The sequence below is a fragment of the Lactuca virosa genome, chromosome 3 (genome assembly GCF_052849685.1).
Source record: "Lactuca virosa cultivar CGN04683 chromosome 3, Lactuca_virosa_CGN04683_v6, whole genome shotgun sequence".
Taxonomy (NCBI): Eukaryota; Viridiplantae; Streptophyta; class Magnoliopsida; order Asterales; family Asteraceae; genus Lactuca; species Lactuca virosa.
Window position 1 is genome coordinate 196,922,957 of NC_136428.1, and position 24,466 is coordinate 196,947,422.

General features: G+C 31.3%; 1 protein-coding gene across 1 annotated transcript; it reads right to left on the reverse strand.

Annotated features, from left to right (window-relative positions):
- Positions 1-261: 261 nt before the first annotated feature.
- LOC145166896 (AP2-like ethylene-responsive transcription factor ANT) lies at positions 262-4,304 on the reverse strand. Its single transcript, XM_079085947.1, has 9 exons — positions 3,617-4,304; positions 2,850-3,501; positions 2,670-2,752; positions 2,523-2,531; positions 2,329-2,417; positions 2,144-2,217; positions 1,983-2,033; positions 1,792-1,868; positions 262-989 (listed from the first exon to the last, which is right to left on the reverse strand). Exons 1-9 carry the CDS (start codon positions 3,975-3,977, stop codon positions 421-423), a joined length of 1,965 nt encoding a protein of 654 aa, XP_078942073.1. The 5' UTR covers positions 3,978-4,304; the 3' UTR covers positions 262-420.
- Positions 4,305-24,466: the final 20,162 nt, after the last annotated feature.

The window sequence follows — 24,466 nt, forward strand, 5'->3', positions numbered from 1 at the left end:
ATTACAAAACATTAATAGGTCAAAAGAAACAAACACAATCTTTTGCATTATTGGAAAGACTGAGCTGGGTTCAATTCTTGTACTTCATATTGGACCATTAGCAAAAAGAAAGCCAAATCTAATCATAAAACTTGAACTTATGGTAATGGAATCATTCTGTCATGAAATAACATCTTTCATCATTTTCCTTCAATTCAAGTTATATATTAAATATAACAACATTTCATGCATTTATTCAGACGAAAAAGAGAACGCGCGATCTTTGTTAACATGAATTTGCAAGATTCATTTAATTTAATTAGAACTGAATTTACCCCTTCCCAATTCAAATTAATCCATACATATCGAAAAAAAAATAAGAAAAAAAAGAGACCCCACTTGCTCTTTTCCTTTTTTTTTTCTAGGGTTTTCCATGCATTATCACGCATCTGTCCATGCAGCAAAAACAGGAATATGTGGCCTCATCTGAGTCGCTGCTGTTGGAATCCATGCATCGACTCCACCACCCGATGAACCACCAAGAAAGTTGGAAGCCGATGGTGGTGTTTCAAGAACCATCGGAAGATTATTATTATTATTATTATTGTTTCTTTCAGGGCTATCTTCTCTCGAGCTACTCAAACTTGTCACCAATGAAGAAGCATTCGACAAATGCGTTCCAAGTTTAGAGGACTCATCTCCCTCGATTCCAACTCCATTACTACTTCCATTCTGATCATAAAGTGTCATTTTCCAGTCCAACATGTTCCTGTTTATTGTGGGCTCACTTGACATGGTTTTAGGTTCGCCATTAATATTTGGTTGTTCACACAAGAGCTCGTTTGTGGGGTCTACTTTGGTTCGCCTAGCTAACTCTCCTGCTAAAAGGGTATTACTCGCAATAATCTTTTCAACGTTATACCTTGAAATATCAAAATTCGTTACTGCATTCACCCCACGAAATTTTATAGCAGCTACATCGTAAGCCTCAGCTGCCTCCTCTTGGGTGCCTGTTATAAAAGAAAAGATCGTATTTTTAAAGATGTACCTAAATGTAATTAGTAATTAGTAATTACACTAGTGTAGAAGATAAAAGAAAAGATCGTTTTTTTTAAAGATGTACGTAAATGTAATTAGTAATTACACTAGCGTAGAAGATAAAAGAAAAGATCGTCTTTTTTTTTAAAGATGTACGTAAATGTAATTAGTAATTACACTAGTGTAAAAGATAAAAGAAAAGATCGTTTTTTTTAAAGATGTACGTAAATGTAATTAGTAATTACACTAGTGTAGAAGATAATAGAAAAGATCGTTTTTTTTAAGATGTACGGAAATGCAATTAGTAATTAGTAATTAGTAATTACACTAGTGTAGAAGATAAGTGCAAAGTTATTACATGGAATGAGAAAATGAAGAGGGAAAAGAATAATGTAGAAGTAAGTCGGGTCCCACTCAACAATACTTTTGTGACTTGTACCAAAAACTGAAAATACAGGAAAGACATAAATGACACAAAAACATGCATTGGCTATTGGATGGAAGAGAGTGATCAGAAGATGCTCTTGATAAAATCAGCCTTCTTTGTTGACAAAAACAGCTTTGATCATCTTCTTAAAAGTCAAGATTTTCAGAGATTTTAGGGTCTGGCATTAGGGTGTGTTTTAAAAGCATTCATATATATCAGTGTCTTGCTTATTCTTTTATGAAAAGACAGATTCAATTATAAAAAAGTTAATTAATTTCAAGTATTGGTTATTAACCTTTAAAAAAAATCAAAAATTTATATTCATAAGAATTTAAATTTTTACTTACTGAATGTGCCAAGGTAAAGATCTTTGTTCCCTGCCACACGGCCGATCCTAGCTTGCCATCGACCATGTTGATGGTGTCTGAAATTTATTTAAAAAAAAAAAAACAAGAAAACAAAACATTTTAAATATGTTGTATTTTTTTTTAATGATATATATAGCAATTATGATGTATAAGTTTAGACATTTCTAGACCTTGTTACTCCTCTATAGACTGAGGCTCCCCTAGAGAAACCACTGCTTCTCCTGAAAACATTAAAACCAAAAATAAATTATTGGTTTTTAAACACATTAAATAATATCGGCTAGTAATAATTAAAATATTATAGAATATGCAAGTTCAAAGATCTAGTTGCCTTCTTAAGTGAGCTACATATTCCTGTCTCGACATGTTCTTCATTTCCACAACTTCGTGTTCATAGTTTTCCAACTGAGAAATTAATTAAAAACATAATAATTAATAAAATGCTAGTGTTTAAATAATATCTATGTGATCATTAAATTAGTTAGTTAACATGTTTAAGGAACAGTGAAAAAATACCGGAAAATTTATGTGAGTCGCAGGACCCCAATATTTAAGTGCTGCTAAATCATAAGCTCTAGCAGCTTTCTCTTCCATATCATAACCACCTATAAATCATTAATATGAATATTAACATCGCGAACTCATTTAATTTTCTATCTTTTTGTAGAAACTATAAACAAATTATATGAAAACAAGAAACTGAGGCTTACCCAGATAAACTGATGCACACGTTTCAATCCAGCAAACAAGAAACATAAAAATTGGTAAGAATGTGTCGTAATTATTAGTCAAACATAAAACGATATGACAAAGTATAAAAGTCAACATCGTTTAATAATGGTGTTTTCATTTCTAACCTTGTCTTCCCTTCCTACTTTGGCCCTCTTTCTTGCAACTGTTGTCCCACAAATGTGCTTCATATCTTCCAGTCCATCTATGCCTGATAAAGATTCAGATTCAGAGTCATTTATTTTATAAAAACTAGAAAGATAAAGTAGTTGAAGATTGAAGAAATAGCGAGAATTAAGTTAATGAACCTTGTAACACCTCTATACTGAGAGGTTCTTTGACCGAATGTATCCAACGACTTTCTATGAACAATCTGCTTCTGTTGATCCACTTTCTCAGAACCTCGTTTCTTCGTATCCAAAACGACGCAATCAGCGACATTAGCAGGAGGCATGATTTGTTGCTGTGAATGCGATCCAGTAACACATGGGGTTGACTGCGAACAATTTCCGAAGCTCATTGACAAACTAAGCGACTGTAAATCTCCATAACCACCGCCACTACCACCACCATGATCGCCGGAACCAACGCCGGAATGATAGTTTCTTGAAATCCAGTTCTTCATACCAGTGATGTCGTCATCTTCTCCGATACTCGGTAGATGAAGGTTACAAGTATCTGAAACGATATTCTGGTCCTCTTTGACTTCCTCTTGTTGTACTGTTTGGTACAAAGCTCTGAAACCGGAGTAATCTGGGTAGTGTTGGGTTTGAATCTGGTGTTGGTGATGTCTATGGTTGTGTTGTAGAGTCTCATGATGATCAGGATTTTGGTTGTAGTACATTGTACTACTATCTAAACCAAGAGCCATTGTAGCTCCTCCTCTGTCGAAGTCAGGGGTCCCCATTGTTACACCTCCAAAAAAATTCTCAAGTTTTGGTGGAGTCGAACTAACCATTCCTAAAAGACAATACATTGTTTGAAAACTTTATAATCATAAAAGGAAAGATAATGAGCGATAACACAAACAAAAAACTAGAAAACAAAAAACAAAAAACAAAAAACGAAAACGAACCTTGTGATTGTGATCTGGTGATGGCTTCCATTAAGCAAAGGGAACCATCGGATTTGAGGGGCATAATAGGGAAACCAGAGTAAAGCCCACTTCCATTTTCACCTTCGACTCCATGACAATAAATGTTTGGGTAGTTGAAATGCGAAGGGAGGTTGAAATAAGTTGTGGGGTTTGATGAAGAAGAAGGATGATGCGAAGCTTCGGAAGGTGGTGCACCTTCCATTGTTGATGTTGTAGTGGTTGTGTTCATATGAGGTGAAAGAGAGAAACCCAACCAGTTGTTGTTGTTGTTACTGTTTTTGTTGTCGTCATTGTGTTCGTTGTTGTTGTTGTTGTTGTTGTTGTTGATTATGGACTTCATTTTTCTAAGTATCGAACTCACTTTCACACACTTGGAATAAAGAAAAAGGGATCGCTAAAGCTTACTGAATCATTGGGGAGATTGAAAAATGAAAACTAATTAATCATACTTTGCGTTCCCTCCATTTTTGAAAACTAATAACAAGCGAGGTGGAATGAAGTAAGAAAGGTGTAGAGTGTTTTCTTTTCTTTTCTTTTTTGTTTTTATTTCCAAGTTGTGGTTTCTATAGAAACAGAATCTATATAGATATACACACAAGGAGTATATATATTTATAATAAATCAAATCAAAAGGTAGCAAAGCAACTAGCAAAGCACAAACTGATCACTAAGATAAATTTGTTAAATAAAAATTTATCCGAGATGTTCTTTATCTGCCCTTCACTCTGAAAAGATTTCTAAAGGAGAACAAAGCAACTTCCTTTAAACTTATACAAAAAGAATGAGTTTACAGCAAACAATGCTGGCATCCTTCCTGCATACCATTGGGATCCGTGCTTGAGAAAGACCACCTCTTTTGCTTTTCCTCTCTCTATTCTTTTTTTTTTTTTTTTTTTTTTTTTTTTTTTTTTTTTTTTTTTTTTTATATTTTACTTTATGTGTGATACATGGATATATAGATGTGATATGTAATGTGTATAATGTGCATTTATATGCAATTTATGGTATATTCTTTAACCTCTTTATATCTCTCAACCCTAGACTTGTTAACATAATCCGTATGTACTAAAAGGATCATAAAAAGGTCAAGATCTTATTCTGTGGTCACACAAATATGATTACGGATTCCACTTATCTAAAAAAAATAAAAAGGAGTCCATTAACAAAAAAGAATTAAGAATTAATATACTTTGTCTAATAGTCATATAATTAAGTATACTTGTCACACAAATATATTAAACCACATGTTATTTATACTTCTTGTCAAACGATTATATACAAGAATAGCATCCTTCAAGATTTGACTTGGATATTCAAAAGATGAAACTTGCACTCTTACCCTTTTCTTTTTCACTAAACAAGTTATATAGATTTTGATCCTTTGAATCACTCCTTTTATCCAATCTTTAATTGGTTAATATTTCAATATCGGAAGAACAAGATGTCAAGTGATTAAGTTGAATCCTTCCAAAAGATTCAAAGACAAGAAAAGTAAAAGATATCCAAAGACATGACAATCAAAGTTATGAAAGAAGGTCTGATGATGCTCAGTGAACTGCAAGAGAGAGAAAGAAAGAAAGAAGCTAAGATAGATTTTCTTTTCACAAGAAGCAAAAAGACAAAAAAAGCCCAGTTGTAAGCTTCTCATAGGGTGACAACAGTAAGCCTTAAATACGTAAATAAGTTTGATATTTATCGGTTTTGGAGGTTCTACAATTGTCAATGTCTACAAGGGTCTAGACACATACACTAGTGGAGTAATACTCCTCTCTGATGCTTACTGCATACAGCTTACTGCTGACTACTTACGCATTTCGCTAGGCTTCTTTTGCTATAGCTAAGCTATATGGATAGTATGTGCCAATAGGGTGGGTTCATATTCATATCATAGCTAGCTTGTCTGATGAGAAGTGCCTTGACAATGAGCTAAACGACGCCGTTTCAGTGATGGCAGAAAAAAACATACTGAACAGGGTAATGTAAGTGCTCCATCCTTTTGGACTCTGGTTAAACAACGATATATATGTTTTGACTGACAAATCAACACAGTAGTGTAGCCCATGACCCTAGTACTACATCTCATATATCGTTTAATGAATATATTATTATTATCAAGAAAGGATTTTTATCGTTCTTTTTTTCATGTGGGTATATCTATATGTTTGTTTTTATTATATAATAAGATTTATACTAGCTAGCAAAAATGGGAAAAAATAAACAAGATTAGGGTTGCATGAAATTCTTGCATGACAAAGTCATATATTTATATTCATGGAGACAGATTTTCCAGTAGGAATAATTAGGTGTTTTTGGAAAAGGTAAGAGAGAGAGAGAGTGGTGATGGGAAAAAAGAAAAAGGAAATTTTGTACTGTGAAGGGTGGTGGGGGAAGGGGTAAGAGAAAGAAATATCCACCCGACCACCCTCACCCCACCCTTAAATTCTTTTTTTTGATTGTTGTAATGATGGGAGTAAATCAATCCAACCATAAAACAGAACCCATTTTGTAATTTTCCCTAAAATAGTTAAGATCCATAGTTAATAGAGATATATTTTTTTGCAGTATAATCTGCTTCTCGTTCAGATAGAATCAAGTTCATTATTTCGGTATTATCTTTGAAGAATTTAAGAGAGGGTGAGAAAGAATCCTTTTTTTCTTTTTTCTTTTCTTCTAAGTCCTTTGTCTGCTTTAAAAGAGTCATCTCATTACACCACTTTTCAATTATTGAACCTCTTTGGTTCTTTTTTACCATACCAGGGCCATTATGCCTCCATACGCTTGACCCCTACTCTCATTTCACCCTAAATTATCACACCCCTCAGGATCAAAGTTTAAGTCTTTTAGAGTTTTTGTGTTTTTTTTTTTTTTTATCAAATGAATCATCATAAAATTGCTTCAAAAAATGAACAATAAGAGAAAAACAACTATGTATTTGATAGAAAAACAACTATGTATCTATTGGATGTTTAAAATGTTGGGGAGCCTCAAACATACTCAACTACCATACTTCAATTTTGTGTATCCAAACTCTGCTTCAAAGTACAAAAGGTTATTAATAGTGCATCTGGCTTTCCATGACAATTGAGTACTTTGACCACTAATGGGGATGAGAAGAAGGTACTCTACCCTCAACTTCAAGAAAAAGAAAGAAACCACGAGGGTGAGACGGTATCTTTGTAGAGTTACCTCAGTGTCAAAGTTTTAGTTCCGATATGTATGGATTCCTTATGGGCAAACAACCACGGGCAGAACCCTTCACTAAACAAAGATAGGTTGACGATGGATCCTCCACAAATTCTAATACCCGATTTGTAAAAATACTAGGCGAATGTCGTCGCATTGGGCGTAATTGAATTATGTGGTTAATTTTTTGTCATATACGTATTATTGAATAAAATTATGTTGTTAGCGTTAATTTTGAAATAATAGTAAGTTGATACATATTATAATTATTTTAAACGATATTATAAGATAAACATTTATTAGAATAATATAAGTGAAATTGAGTACACTAACCACTCGACATGAGTAATTTAATAAAAATAATCATTTTTTTCAAATTTTAAAATATGACAACCTACTTCGGATTTTGGCCATTCTGGAGTAGTAATATTCATTCTAGAGTAGGTGGTGGTAGGTAGACTTTTGAATACAAAATATATAGACATACATTCCGGACTGACGTAGTTAATTTTGGACAACGTAGTTAAAATCGTACATGTTGGATTGACATTTCGGACTGAATATCCGTATTACAGAATGTTATTTCTGGACACCAAAAAATAGATTTGTCTCCCTTACATAACATGTGTATTCCATCTATTTTTCTTTCACTTACAATCAAATATTCTTAATTGTGTTTTATAACTGCTTTAAAATGAGTCTCTCATATAGCAAACATGAAAAAAGTTTCGTCAACTTATCTGCTTACTTGCATAACCTTTGGAAAACGAACCATCGTAATGATGGGTTTTGATACAAAATATAAGTTTGTTTTTCACAAAAAACCTGCAACGGAAGACTTTAAAATAACAAGTTTATTTTTAGTTCATAACAAAACCAAACCATCATGGATCCATTTATAAAGGTTAGAATGAAATATATAAAAAAAAAACCAACAATACGATGTTTTAGAGATAACCTTTGATGCCTTTGAACAAACTTGGTTTTGGGGTGTTGATGAAGATAGCAAAAATCAAAAATATGATTTCTCTACAAGTATCCACCATCAATAGTAAATCACTTTGAATGCTAGTTCCTTCTTGTATTCTTGAGTGTCTAAATCATTTAACTACTTAACTCAAATAAGCACTAAAGGAGACAACTCAAGAAGGCTTCTAATCACCAAAGTAAAGCACCAAACTTCAAATAGTTGGAGCACTTCATGACTTACGGTTTTAGAGTGAAAAAAGGAGGAAGAAGAGAGTGTTTCACTCACCAAAAATACAAGCCTCGTGCATCTCTTATATAGTCCATGCAAAGTAAGGTCTAACTGTTAGGATACAAAGTCATGCTTGGATGTGGAGTCTTAGGTTTTACCTTCTTGTATGTGTAAATGAGTTGAGTCTTTCCTATAAATAGGAAGTGAGTGACTCCCATTATGTAAGGAACCATTTGGAGTGTTAGACTAGAGAGAGAAACTTTGTACAAACCCATTTGTATATCCTTTCTAGATCTAATATGAGCTTACACAGATTTATTCACTCCTTGTGTTCTTGAGTTTACATGATGATTCACTAGATCTTTTCTAATTCCGCACATGCCATCATAATCAACACCACTATAATTGGTATCAGAGCGGGTGTTCTTGATTTGATCAAGAATTGATCCATGGTGGCTTTCTAGATTTGGTGATTCATTTTTTGATCTTTGATCTTCGTGTTTTAGAGAGTTTTTGGATTCTAGAAATCGATCTCATCATTGATTTTATTCATAATTCGATTTTCTTCACTAGAATTCAAGTGATTTTTACTTTCTCGCACTAGAAAACCCATTCAAAATCACTTTCTCTCTTTAGAAATCTTCAAGTTTTTGTGATCATGGTGCGTTTGGAGTATGATTATTGGGTTGTGATTGTTAAAGATGTGAAATACAAAGTCAACGAATATCAATTTTATGGATTGGTGTTAAGTGGGTTGATTTCAAAAGAAACTTTGATTTCTTATGGAGGTTTGAAGGATGATCATGGAAGATTGATATTTCAATCACTTTTGAAGATTGAATGTTTGTATGATCTTTTCATTATGAAGTTAGTTGCAAGCGATAACCGAAAAGAAGGAGAAGAAAGAGATTTGTATAACAAAAGATACATTTCTCTTGTTGAAAACCCAAGTGATATTCATGCTCTTAAGGTTGTTGAAGATGTTCTTGAGGATGATCATCATATTCTTGATGTTCTTGATGTTCAAGAAAAAGGAGTTCAAGTTGATTTTCATGATGAAAAAGTTTTTTGCTCGATTGGAGTTCAAACCGATGATATTTTGTGTTCTTGTGATTCGTTTGAAGGAATGATTCCTTATCGGAAGCCGGTGATCCAAGAAATTCACAAATATCAAACTCCAAAAGATTTGATTCAAACTCAAAAAGTTGAAGTTGTGGAAAGTGGGTTTGTTCATGAAATCAAGTCTTCAAGATGCAAAAAGATGAGAAAGAAAAAGAAGAAGAAGATCAAACGCAAAAACAAGCGGGTTTACTCACAAAAATCGTCAAATGTTGTGAAGCCGAAATCCGTGAAGCAAATTTGGGTTCCGAAGCAACAATCTCCAAATGTTGCATTGAATTTGAAGTCAAAACCCGAAAGTGTTGGTGGTTTTTTTGAAGATGTTCTTGGTTTGATGAAGAACACGAAGAACGAGTTGTACATCTCGCATAGTGGGTGGTACAATGTTCAAATTGGAGATTTTCTCGTTCCAACAAAAGAACTAAGATCTTCTAAATTTGATTTGTTCGTTGAAAATGAAACTCGATTCGTCAAAAAGGTATCACAAATTCTCAAATGGATTCCAAAACGTCCATGATTTCTATTTGTATTGAGCATTTTTCATTTTTGATCGATTTGTCTCATTGGATCTAATCCGTTTCAACCCCTTTGTTTGATCCAATTATTTTTGTTTAGATCAAAATTCTAAAAATCAAAATCAAATTCTCAGATTTCTTTTACTGATTCATCAAATCAAAATTAAAATCTAATTCCATTTTTTTGTCACTGTTCATCGGTATTTGAGTTCGAAGCCCAATCAAAATCGATTCATGGTACTATTCACGTATGATTCATTTTGAGCCCAAATGCTTTATGATACTGTTCATCTTATCGATTTCAGCCCAAATATCTTTCAATATTACTTTTCAATTTAACCTTTATCAATAATCAAAAACAATATCATCGTATTCTTGTATCAGTCAAATATCTTGATCATCCATTGTATCTGACTGACCTGATATCGGAAGTCGAAATCAGGAATTAGTAGTTTGTGTGCTGCTAATCTGGTATTTCGAATAAGGATAGAACGTGTTTGATTGTGTTCGTTCTCATCCTGGTATTGATGTTTAGCATTTGAGTTCGAATCACACAATCGAGTTTATTATAATCGATTTTGAGACAAATGTTGTTATTTTCTAATGGTCGAACTCAATTTGGAGTTAATTGTTGATTTCGATTTTGGTTGGAGTCCATTCCTGCATTTGATTTGGAGATTGTCGACTGATGAAATACAAGTCAACCTGCAAAGTCAAAATTAGTTATTTAGCGTTCGTTAAGTGACTGATGATTCGAAATTGTTATGGATTCGATGATTGATAAAGAACAAATGTAGAAATTTGATTTTTGATTTTGAAAGGTGTTAGAGTCGATAACTGGATTCATTTGGTTTCGTCAATCGACCGTGTTTGGGGAGCCTGAGTCGGTTATTCGATTGATGATAACTGGATTGTTGTTGGTATGTTGATCTGGAATTAGTTTGTGATGTCAATTTTGAAGTTATTGATTCGATTCTGGAGTCAATAGTTCGATATAATCAATGGGTTGGAGTCTTGGTTTGAAGATAGTTATTTTGATGTCGAATGCACTGTGTTGACCGGTCGACATAGGAGAAACGAATAGTTTGGTTTGATTTCGAATCCTTACAGGTTGATAGTCGAGAGTCGATTGTCGGTACTGGAAGTCGATTGTTCAATGGTCGATGGTATTTGTGTTCATAACTGAAAAGCGAAGTGACGAGATGTTGTTTTTTATTTGGGAAGTGATGTTGATTTCGAAAGATGAATTGGAGTCACTGTTGGTATGTTTGAAGAACGAACTGGGAAGATGAAGTTGTATGTTAAGAACGAAATCTATGAATTCGTTATTGGGAAGTTGATTATTAACGAAGCGATGGTTTAGGGATGAGGATTTCGTACGAAGGGAACTTGCCTGTGAAACGAAATTGGAGAAGAATTAACGAAGTGAAGAAGGACAAGTTTTCGTTAATCCGTTGGTGGTGCAAAACTTTCGTTAAAAAGGATGAAAATTTTCGTTAAATTGGTGTTGCAAGAAGTTTCGTTCAAATGGGTGATGAAGGTGGATTCGTACGAATTGAGAAGAAGAAAGCTTAAAAGTTTCGTATATAGCCCTTGAAATTTCGACAGTTTGACACATTTTAGAAGTTTCGTTAGATTAGGGAAGATAAAGTTTCGTTCTTTGTACAAAATTTCGTGTGTTTTGAAGAAGTATGCAAAATTTTCGTATTTGGTCCCTGAAATTTTGACAATTTGGCAGCTTATACCCAACTTCGGCAATTGGGGTATTTTTCGAATGTTTGGAGGACAAAAGGCAGAACTTTCGAAATCAGTCCCTGGAATTTAAGAAATTTGGCAGTTTTTGCCAAAATTCGAAAATGGACTGATTTTGCTGAGAAATTGAAGAAAATGCATTTCAGGCCCCTACAGTTTATGCGAATTTACGCTTTATGCCCAGTTTCGCAAATGGGCTAGAGTTTCACATATTAGGCTGTTTTTGGCGCAACGAGTCCCTGCAGAATTCAGAAAGTTACATTTTTTACCCGGATTTTGGAAAATCTTGCAACTTTCACCCAAAAAGTCAAAAAATTTCACGAATTTGGAAAAATTTTGACGCTTTTTTCGTGATTGTTTTTCCGTGCAAGATTTTTGGTGATTCATTTTTAGTACACATCAAGGGGGAATATTGTGAAGTTTATTCCTCGAGCGCTTCTCACCCTTAATGGGTTTTATAATCATTTTTTGATTATAAAAACGGGGAGAATGATGGGTATTCAAAGCTTCTCGTGTTTGTCGAATATTCATTTGCGGATTTGAAGACCAGTGTTACTTCGAGGGGGAGTTTGGTCTTGATCGTGCTAGCTCGTTGGAGACTGAAGCCGGGACATCCAATCCTAACTTTGAGGGGGAGAATGTTAGGATACAAAGTCATGCTTGGATGTGGAGTCTTAGGTTTTACCTTCTTGTATGTGTAAATGGGTTGAGTCTTTCCTATAAATAGGAAGTGAGTGACTCCCATTATGTAAGGAACCATTTGGAGTGTCATAATAGAGAGAGAAACTTTGTACAAAACCCATTTGTATATCCTTTCTAGATCTAATATGAGCTTACACATATTTATTTACTCCTTGTGTTCTTGAGTTTACATGATGATTCACTAGATCTTTTCTAATTCCGAACATGCCATCATAATCAACACCACTACACTAACCATTAAAATAATCTAAAGTAATGGTAGCCTTTAGAAGCATGGGAGACAAAACATGGAGGTTGAAAAGCAACCTCCATATTTGTTTATTAATTTCGGCCATGCGTAATTAAATAAGAAGGATTCTTTGATTTTTATAAACTCTAAATTTATAAAATATAAACTTTGTCTTTAGGTAAAAGACAAAAGAATCCAACTAGTCCAAAATGTTGTGCATGACTTATTAATTCATATCATATGAAATAATAACTAGTAATACTCTCTTATAATTATTATTTTCACAAAACAATAATTATTCCCTAATTATAATACAAGAATTGATATTATTTATTAATAATAAATATACAAAATGTGCCAACTTAATAAAGGTGTGACCCTATAGGATCATATATTATTAGCAATATCACTCCATAATGATTCTTGGGCATATAGATTCAACAATCTCCCACTTACACAATATTCATTATAGACTGACATAGACAGTAACTGACGTCTAGCAACGAGCTACTGCTCCTAATAATATATGAATGGTGCAATCTCATCAACAACCAATTCCAGGAGCTCTAAGCTACAATTGTTACTAAATGTGTGGTATCAATTATTCCTTTGTCTCAGACATCATGTCAAACATGAGATATGGATCGCCATCAATCTCATTTACTGTTCAACTTTAACTCAGGCCTTAGATGCCTTTCTCTCAACGAATAAGAAGGACAAATCCCATCTCGACTACATACGCCCATCAATGTAGTTCATGTCATACCCAACGATGGCTCTTATGACTGCCTTTTACGAAACAACGTTAAACCATGTCAAAGCACAACAATTCATACACTTCAAGTCCTAAATATGCATCTCAGGTCTAAGAATACAAAGATACAACCTTGATCAAAACATCACTCTTGACTACGATCCATAAAGTGGTTTTGATGCGGGTCAGGTCCAATACTTATTCTCCCAATCAAGTTACTATGAAGTTGGTAACAACTCTTGCTATTTTCATCTCCATGAGAATCCACCAATCCACTCATATTAGTCTTACTTCATAGATGTTCCCACAACTATGAACGACTATGGCCATTTAGAATAACCTAGTTATTCAAGGATTTAAACATGCTAATATAGAACACAACAGTTATTCAATGAATGACTCATATCCAATATCTCAACCCATTACAATATATGTTGTCTTTATTATTCCAATATCCAAATACCAAATTTCAATCAATACATCTACTTATATCGACAAGGTCCTATAGCACCAACTTGACTTTCATGTTTTAGCTAATGATGGAGCTTTGTCAAGTAGATTTGTCAAACTTGATTTGTGTAAACTTTGCGAATACAATCATTTTCAGTTTTATATATAACTCATATATAAAGAAAAACTATTGAGAATGAATTAGATGCTTGAATATGACTTAGATACCAATACTTGCGTAATGGGATTACTCATAGTCATAATGAACTATATATTAAATATCTTTGTACGTGGTTCTACAAACCACGAGGTACTCTAACTCTAATGTGTAACAGTAATTAAAATCTACATGGAACCACTATCCATGTAACTATCTCTTCATTCATAATGAGGACACGCCCGATTGTGACTGAGAGTCGTCTCAATCTATTTGAAAATTTAGCACATGTGTAACAACTTTAAACATAGCTTTCTTTCAAATACTCCGTATATTAGGAATATTTCTCAAGTTCTTGCAAGTACTTTAGAATGTTCTTATAAGTCACGCCATGACTTATACTCGTATTATATTGGTATCATTCGGCATGCTCTAAGCATATGACTTATTTGGCCTTTATGCATAATCATGACATATATGATTAATCCAATTGCAGCAGATGGAATACAATCATGTTATCTATTTCAAAAACATTTGCACTAGGATTTTGCTCAAAATCATGTCATGTGGTTTTTTGACAAGATGACTCTCTCAGACTCCTTTATCTTAAGCTCTTTTAAGATCCTTCACAATCAATGCAATTTTACTTAATCATTTATGTTGCCATGATCTATCTATATAGATCCTTATTCCATGAATTAATATGTTAACTACATATAACATTAGGAATGTTACTGCGCTCCCACTAGCTTTTTAGAAAACACAAGAGTCATCTAGATTCATAATTAAATCACACCATGTAATTGACTTATAAGAAAGAAGATTCTTACTTTGAGATGTTAGCTTAAATATTGGAAAGATTTTCATTGATGTATGTTTTCTCCTTTGAAAACTCACTTACTCTTATTCGAAATATATCGAGTAAGATTAATCAAGCCCATACTTGATAATCATATATGAATGCATCTCTATGTGTTTTATTAGTTTCTGATCAATCATTGAGCAGATTCAACAATATTTGAAAACTTTTTAGTTCTAAACTATGATGCATTTAGTTTATGGTTCTTAAGATCTTAAAGTTCAATATAGCTCCCACTTAGAAAAAGAACTTTCTAATCACTTGTCTTATGGAATGACAATTAGTGGGATTAGTAAAAACTTCATCCTAAACAATCATTTAGGATAATCTACATAAATGCAGTTTAGTAGATGTTACAGTAGTTAAGCTTATTGTTTAACATAAGCTCTATAACTCTATACCTTTTAGATAAGGATAAACCATTTCATCCTAAGTCTAATATAAGTATCTGATCCACTTGTTTGGTTGGAAATATATATTTGATATACATTTGTTGCAGTGAGCATAATTCCAAAATTTTATAAAGTAAATAGTTCTTTTAAAGCATCATATAACAAACTGCAAGGTCTATGTTTTATCCTCTATAAAAACTTGTACTATCAACATTCAGCTAGTGGCCAGGTGACCCTACCCACTAGAGAATATGAAGGCTACCTCGAATATCAAAAGATAGATTCAAGTGACCAGGTGATCCTATGCCACAAGAACCATACTAATGACGAGTGAGTGTTTTTGACAGGATGAGTTGTAAATCTATTCCATAACTCTTAAAATGTTCCAAAAACTGATTTTCTTTATTTCAACAAAAGGTTAATGATAGTCTCATTAAGTTATATTTCAATCTTCACTATGAAACAATTTGAGCTAATCAAAAGTTTCAATAAGATCGAATAAAAGTCGTCAGGGAAATTGATTAAGTATCTATCACCAAATCTATTCATGGATTGAAAAGATTATGTACATCACTTATGTATAATTCTTTGTCAAGCCTTTTGTTCTTTAACTACTAATAGAAAAATACACTTGTGAATCATCTTCTTATATGAATAGGATCCACATATATCAAATGAATCATGCTCACTTGCCTTCAAAAATTCCATCATTTTGAAGTTGGTATATGTATAAAATATGGATCCATGACAACTTGGTTTTGTTACGAACTAAAAATAAACTTGTTATTTTAAAGTCTTCCGTTGCCGGTTTTTGTGAAAAACAAACTTATATTTCGTATCAAAAACCCATCAGTGGTATCAGAGACATCTTTTATATATTAGAATAATTTTTTATGTTTGATAATATTTGGTTTTTGGAAAACAAACATGAATTTCTTTTGTTTAAGAAAAATCCATATTTGTCTTCTTTGGCAACTTTTTGGTTAAGATTGTTTATTTTTATATATAACCATTTTTCATGCATTTTGGTTATATAAAAGTTACCTTAGAAAAAGCAAAGAGTGGTTTGTTGTAATATTTGATATGTTGTTGTGTATAAACAAACAATTTGGACATTTGTGTTGTGTGTGGTTGATATTTATTTATTCATAAGATGTAATAGATAAATAGGTATTTTTTCATTTGTTGATTTGTTGTAATAAATTAGTTACACTAGTTGTATTTCTTTTTAAATGTAACAAGATGAAGAAATGACCTCCTTGAAGATGACTTAATCATTTAAGACCATAATCCAAACCAGAAGCTTCTACTTTTGGTTTTGGGCTTAATTATAGTCTTAATGGTTTAAGTGTTGCAACTTTCACTACATGAAGATTTGAAGTCCTTTTGCAAGCAAGATTTGACTTGGCAAGTGGGAGCTTGAAGACCTTTTGAAGTGTCCCTTAAGTCCTTTAAGAAAGACTTAATAATTCTTGTGATGGCTCACAAAAATTATTACTAGACATGGTTTGATTTATACACATTATAATGCATGCATGTGATGTTTATTTTATGTTATTGTATGTTATGTTTTGTGTATGAAAATGAGTTTTACATGTCAAACAACATTTTAAGATAAGATAATATCACTTAGAGTTTGAGTAAAAAATATTTAAAAGATAACATAAGATGTTTATAAATGGATATTTATAAAAACGTTTTACCGGTTACCGGTTACCGGTTAAAACTCAATTTTTGTTGAAAATAGTTTTATTGTAAAACTTATACATATCCAACTTTAAAATATTTGAAATGGTTTAAAAGATGTTTAAACATCATATAAAGTCCATGTCTTTATAATAAATAAAGAGTTTTTATTAAAAATACTAAAATCGGTTTATAGCGTTATAACGGCAAATAATAAAACTAGTAATTATTTTTGCATCGAAACTTAATATATGATATTGGTGTTTTAAACAGAACACAACATGTTGATATTATGTTTTATGCATGCTAAATGAGATTTAAAACATAAGTATCATCACCCAAGTTTTGGTTTATCAAAATATGACTTTTATCATAAGATGCATAAAATTGAATTTATAAAATAAAATGAGTTTATTCTACAAATTCATGAAGTCATAAGTTTTTTTATTGTTAAAAGGAAGTTTAAAATAGTGATTTTATAACTCATCCAAAACTCCAAGTCTTAAGTATAAAATAAAGTTTTATTAAGACTATTACCAGTTTTTAAAGCCGATCTACGACTAAACTTTAAAATACCGGATTTTAGTTTATAATTGATCGCGGTTAATGGCAAATAAAATGAAGTTTTATTTGGCATCAAAGGAACCTCATAACAAGTGATATGAATTTTACAAAAGGGTACGTGAATTTTTGGATGCATGCAATATTCATGAGACCATGTTTTTATAAACTACAATTGTGAAACATATATAAAACATTTTCTAAAAATTCAAGTCATTGCCGTCCTTTTGAAGAACACTCGTTATCATTTGAGGGTTTTAGCGTCACGGGGTCACCTGGGCCTAGGATTGGATTTTGATGTTCGGGGTAGTTTTGTAGTTTCTGGTTTCTAAAAGGTCACCTTGTTACTGGTTAGTTACAATGCTTCAAGCTGTTTCAAGTAGGATGACTTGATCGGAATCTTATGTGATAAAGGTCACCTAAGCATGAGAGGTCTGAGGCATATATGGGATAAACATACCAAGCTAAGCAATAGTTGTTTAGGATCCCATAATCTAGGAATTACATATTGTATGCAATTGGTAATCACTATCTATCGAGTTTGATTAAGTTTATGGGATAAAGGTCACCTAACCATTTACTTGTTTCGTTACTTGGATCCTAGACTTTAATAAATTAATTTTTAAGAAACAATAAAATGTATTAATTTTTAAAGACTAAATATTGAAAATACTAAATGAAACTTTGTTAAATTCTGTTGATAACTGTTAATAATTTTACGCCCTGCAAGACCTCTCTGTTGTTGAGTTTCAAGAGACAATAACATTTGATGGTTTTAATTTCTATAACTGGTATAATATCTTGAGGTTCTACCTATAAGATAAATAGAAATTATATATATTGAAAGATCGCATACCTGAATAACCTCTACAACCAATTAGTCTGATCATGATACTTTGATGCAAGTATTATTGTGATGATATTGACGTGTCTCACATCATACTGAACAAATTAACCATCACTTGCTGAAAGTCTTGGATAATTATGAAACATATCAGATGTCTCATCAAGTAAAACCGATATTCAATCAGAACACTAGAAATAGCTTCAAGTCTGTTCAAGCATTAAATAAAAGGAAGTCTAAGAGATTATGCACTCATATAGACTTATAGTTCAGTTAAGGGAAATACAACATAAACCCAGAAAACAAGAAAGGACCAAATGATTAGTGTTGTTTCTATTGTGGAAGAAACTAGACACTAAAAGAGGAATTTCTCCTCTAATCTCATCGAGCTGAAGAAGTCTGACTTGGATAAGACTTCATACATCTATATGATAGAACTATTTATTTTTCCATCAATCACTTGAGTATGTTATACTTCAGGTGACACTAATAATTGATGTTATGTGCTAATGATTGGAAGAAATAATCAACTGATTACAAACGAATGATATTTCGTGCTGAAGATATAACAAGTGTTGTTATAGTCTTTATTTAAACAATAGATGTTTTGTACCTATTCTTATAGGGACATGTAACAGTTTTAATTTATGAATAAATCTAGATTTACTTATCGTTTAATGGATGTTCACATTCGTGATCTGAAACGATGCATTATGTGTTCAAGAATATTTTCTCATGATGTAAATTATGAAGTAAATCTATAAGCTTTCATTAGATTGATAGTTCTGATCGTAACACTTAAATAATCAAATGATATTTGATTGGAACATATATATGTCATAATCATCATGATATTTGACTGGTGTACTTACTTGTATGCAGAAATGATGCTTCAGTAGAGGATGAACAAGTCGCATTATAGCGTACGATCATGCTCTAGCGGTAACATGTTATTTAACCAACACATGCTTTTATCATATGATTCAACTTTATTGGAGGTCTGATGTGTATCGAATTGCATACCAAATGACATATATACATCCTATTCTGCCTCCTTCTGAATGATAAATACTAAGCTCAATGATGTCGTATTAATTCTTATGTAATCGAATAACTTATTTTTAATCACAATTGATTATGTTTAGATTGATGAAATACATGACATCTCTTAAAATATTCCAAGTGTGCTTGTGTGCAAAGTTGAACCCGTTACTTTGATTATGTATTTTCATCAATCCACCTCTAAAATTACATCTTCATCTTCATTAGACACTTCATTGTCGATATTTTGATAAGTTTTGTCCAAGATCTTCAACTTTCTTGTTAAATACTTAAACTTAGTCGTTACCTTTTTTTGTTCGATAGGAACTACAACTTAATTCATAGTGAAAGAAATCGGACTGAAAGTGATCCATACATTAAATATAGGAGACCACTGACTACCAGTGTTCCAAAATATCTGTAACATATATTACGAAAATCTGAAGCAAAACTATCTGAAATATTGGATATCCGAATATATATATATATATATATATATATATATATATATATATATATATATATATATATATATATATATAATTTCAAAACGGAATAGATGAGAATAATAGATGATATGGAAACTTGGGTATAGTTTATTAACCTTAACGTCCTCTTTATTTTCTTCTCGAATAGATTTGTATTCCATATAAGTTTTTTTTGTGTTATTTTGATTTTAGATACTAAATTTTATTTTATGTTTTTTTAATGAGAAATTAAATATCCATTTATATTTTGTTCATGTCCATCATTTACCCCATGCTAAATATTGACATGTATCATATTTAATAAAATTAATAATCTACTATAATAAGTGAAGATCAATTTTGTCACATGTCAATCTCTCATAAGTTTTAACACTTGTTATTTTGTGATATTTTTAAAATAAAATAATATTCATATGTCAATTTCTAGATATTTTCAATTTTTAAAATTAAAGTCACATAATACTTATATATATATATATATATATATATATATATATATATATATATATATATATATATATATATATATATATATATATATATATATATATAGGCCTAGGTTATTCTATTCAAACTAATTATTATGTTATTGTATGCATAAATATGGGCCAATCATTTTACTTATTTTAAGAAAGTGATTAATACATATTATTGAATTAAAAATAATCGACAAATACCATCTAATTTAACTAGAATGGTATTTTAGTCAATTAACATAGATTTAATAAAGGAAGTTTGCATATTTTAACGGATCATAGATTCTAGTAATTTTAAAAATCTGATTTTATGAATTATTAGGTTTTTAATTCGGATATTCTGACAGAATATGTTTGAATATATTCAAAAATAAAAAAATTCTTGAACCATAAAATAAAAAAAATATTCTTGAACATATTTTTCTTGTAGAATAACAAATTCTCGAACCAGCAATTGAAGAATTAAAACAAAAATTATATTAATTCTTATAGAATACATGTAACAATTGCTAAGAATTACATTTATTGTTAAAGAATAAAACTAAAAAACTTTCAAATCGGGAAAAAACATCAAAATCTAATAAATACACTAATTTATTCTAAAAGAATAATGTTGCTAAGAGGCGTCGTTCAAATTTCGTGGTCCGTTCTTCAAGCATCAACTTCTGTGGAAACAAATCCAATGAATAAATTAGTGAGAAAATATTCATATTCTATTCCAGCATAATTGGAATTCGTGATTACATTCTGATAGAATTGGAATTCATTTACCAATAATTATATTAATTCGGGGCATTCTAACAGAATATGTTCATGATTATCATAAAAAAACATTCTTTTCTGATAGAATACTATAAACGAAGAAATACCATTCAGTTGAAGCATTTTAGCGAGCGCTTGGTGTGCATCAAAACAACTTTTAATTTCGGATGAACAACATACAGAAATTGTTCATACCACATCAGCCTTCACATAAATGAATAACATTATTCCAAGATTATGTAATTGTCAAATACCAAATGCAATTAAAAATTCACTTGGGCAGGATACACCTGGCCTCCTGTAACATATTGTATGGCTGTAACACATTGTATGACAGTGTAAACATAAAGAAAGCAAAAGCAGTTAGTTCCATCCAAACTCAAATTATACAAAGGAATCATAAAAACAACAAAAAAAATCTCTACCTTTAGATGGAGCAGTCGGCTGTGACAACCCCACCTCCACCTTCTTCTTCGTCTTCTGGAACGACCACACACTCTAGTGTGGTGTTTTCTTCTTGTTCTGTCGATCAAAGCACAAAACATACACCACCCCCAAATCACTACTTCTAAGAAACAGAAGTTGACGCAGCTAGAGGCTGCTAAAACAAAAAAAACTAATTTCTTCCTTCTTCATTTCCTGTGAATCAACAAACCCAAATTCTCTTCATTTTCATTGATTTCCCAGCAATCCCAAACACCCTAACAATTTCTATCAAACAAACAAACAAAATCCAAAAAGAAATTTTTACCTGTGGTTGATTTGGAACTGCCAAAACAAGGAAACATCGTGATCTTCGAGCAAACACCACCGAGTTCCTCACCTGCGACAGATGGCTGCCATCGGACCCTCCTTTCCCCTCGTTTTCTTCCTTCTCTGCTGTTCCCATCGAACACAAAGCCGCAGAGGTTTCACCTTGCCATTGCCGCTCCTTGCGAAGCCGGACATCACACCTCGGAGCCGGAAGAGACGAGCAAAACTCCGCTGTTTCTTCATTTGGCTTCTGTCGACCGGAGGGAGGAGACGCGAAGAAGAGGAGGTGCGATTTTAGAAGGTGTCGATCGGATTTGAGAAGTGAAGAAGGAAAAAACGATACTGGCTTCAATTTAGGGTTTTGAATCTTGATGCCGATTGAATGTTATAAATATATCTGTGCTTCTTGCGATTTACTAGGAATACAACTAAGAAGAGTCACTGGTTACCATAATTATAGGATATTATTTGTGGAAGCTAGTTATCAAATTACCTATTTACCCTTATTTATTTATTTAATTATTTATTTTTATTTTAAATTTTGATTGGCTCACATTTATGCATACAATAACACAATAATTAGTTTAAACACCTGAACCTAGCTCTCTCTCTCTCTCTCTATATATATATATATATATATATATATATATATATATATATATATATATATATAAAGTATTAAATGTAATAAATATGATAATAAATTGCAATTAATATGTTTTTCATTCCTTTTTTCAAAATTTTATTTTAAAAAATATTTAATGTTTTTAATTTGATATATAATCTTTTTTAATCAACTCGTGTATTACACGAGCTTTACACCTAGTATTTTAAAATATTTGTCACCATTTAATATGGGTAAGAGGATAAGTTGGAACAAAATATATGAGGATATTTAATTTCTCTTTTTTTTATATGTAATTAGTGAAATGTTAGCCATGCGAGACAATCACGTAGTATAATTTCGCTTTTATTTAGATACTATACGAATATCCGTGCGTTGCGCAGAATACAACAATATATTTGAAATCTTCATAAATGTATGTTTTTAAATATATCAATGACGTTGTTGTTAGCTCTTATATAATAAATCTTATAATAGTTTGGCATAAATATTATTTGTTTTGAATTATATGATAATATAGACATCTTTTAAAATTCTATAATCTCAATTGTCTCAATGGGATCTACTTTCGGGTTATTCATGAATAAAATTAAATATAATATATGGTTTAATGATATTTATAGTTGTTGTTGTGATTAATTAATTTTAAAAATTTTATTTCCTTAAGATTTTAATTTCTATCATTGTAATTATTTAAAACATCAAACATTGTTTTTGTTTTTAAAGGTTACAATATAATTTTTATATATAATGTTACTTTTAACTATTGTTATTGTAAGTTATTTAAAATAACATATTTGGAAACTCTTAATTATTTTAATTTGGTTCCAGAAATATAACTTTTTAAAAATTTATTTGACGAATATTGTTAATTTCTTTGATTGTAATTATTTAAAACAACAAACATTGTTTTTGTTTTTAAAGATAACATTATAATTTTTTTTATATATAATATTACTTTTAACTATTCTTATTATAAGTTATTTTTAAACTACATATTTGAAATTCTTATTAATTATAAAAAATACTTTCATAGTTTTTTTGGTTAAGTTAGCTTTACAATTTAGGTTTAACACTATAATTTATAGTTTTAACTATTTATAAAATAGTCTTTCGATTTTTTTTTCAAGTTTAACTGAAATTTTTATTTAAATTAACTTTTAAACTTATATTGAAATTAATAATTTAACTATTTTTCATAAAATCATTAATTATACAAAAGTTGTGACTTTATAATGACAATTTCTCACATATGATAACAAATCTAAACTAATAAGTTAACTATAATATGTGAAAAAGTTAAAGTCACAATTTTATAACTAGAAGTAAAATACAATATTTTAATATGTAGTTTAGTTAATTTATGATTATAATTTAGTTTTTGCATTTAATTTAACATTATTAACAAATTTACAAAATTATTAGAAATAAATTGAAAAGTCATGGAGGTTTTAAATGCATGTGGTGTAAGTAAAAATGCATCTTTTATAAGTATACTAGGCGAATACCCGCGTGTTGCACATAATACAATAATATATTTGAAATTCTATAATCTTTTAATTGTCTCAATGGCATCTACTTGCGAGTTACTCATGAATAAAATTAAGAAAAAACATCATAAATGGTCCCTGTGGTTTCCCCAAATCTGAAGTTTAGTCCCCGTGGTTTAAAAACATCATAGATGGTCCCTGTGCTTTCAAAACTTTTGACGATTGGTCATTATTGCTAACTCCGTTAAGTTTTGTCTGTTAACTGAAGGGTATTTTTGTCATTTCACTACCACATGGAACATTTATGATGTTTTCACTTATTTAAAAAAATAAAAATAAAATAATATACAAAGGGGTCTCTCTCTCTCTCTCTCTCTCTCCGGGAGCTTCCACCTGACACACGTAAGATCGGATTGCCTTCGACACGATCCTTGTTCACTATGTTAAAATCACCCCATGTTCATAAAAAGGCAAGAGAACAATCTGAAATGAAAAATCAACAAGGAAATGCTGGTTTTGGAAACTAAAAGGCATGAATTATGCAAGAAATTATTCTGGTTAAAAAGGCAGCGGATCTTTGGAGCTCAATTTGAAATCATATTTTCTTTTAAGAATCGATTGGATAAAGCACAGCTTCAGGAAGTTCTTCAGCCTGGAGCGAAGGATGTTTCTAAATACAACAAACTTGAAGAATGTTTTGTGATGAAGGCACTTAATTCTTTGGCACATGAAGGTTTCTATTCGAATGATGTGTAGAATTCCTTGAAATCGGTTGATTCTTCTCTTTCAGTAA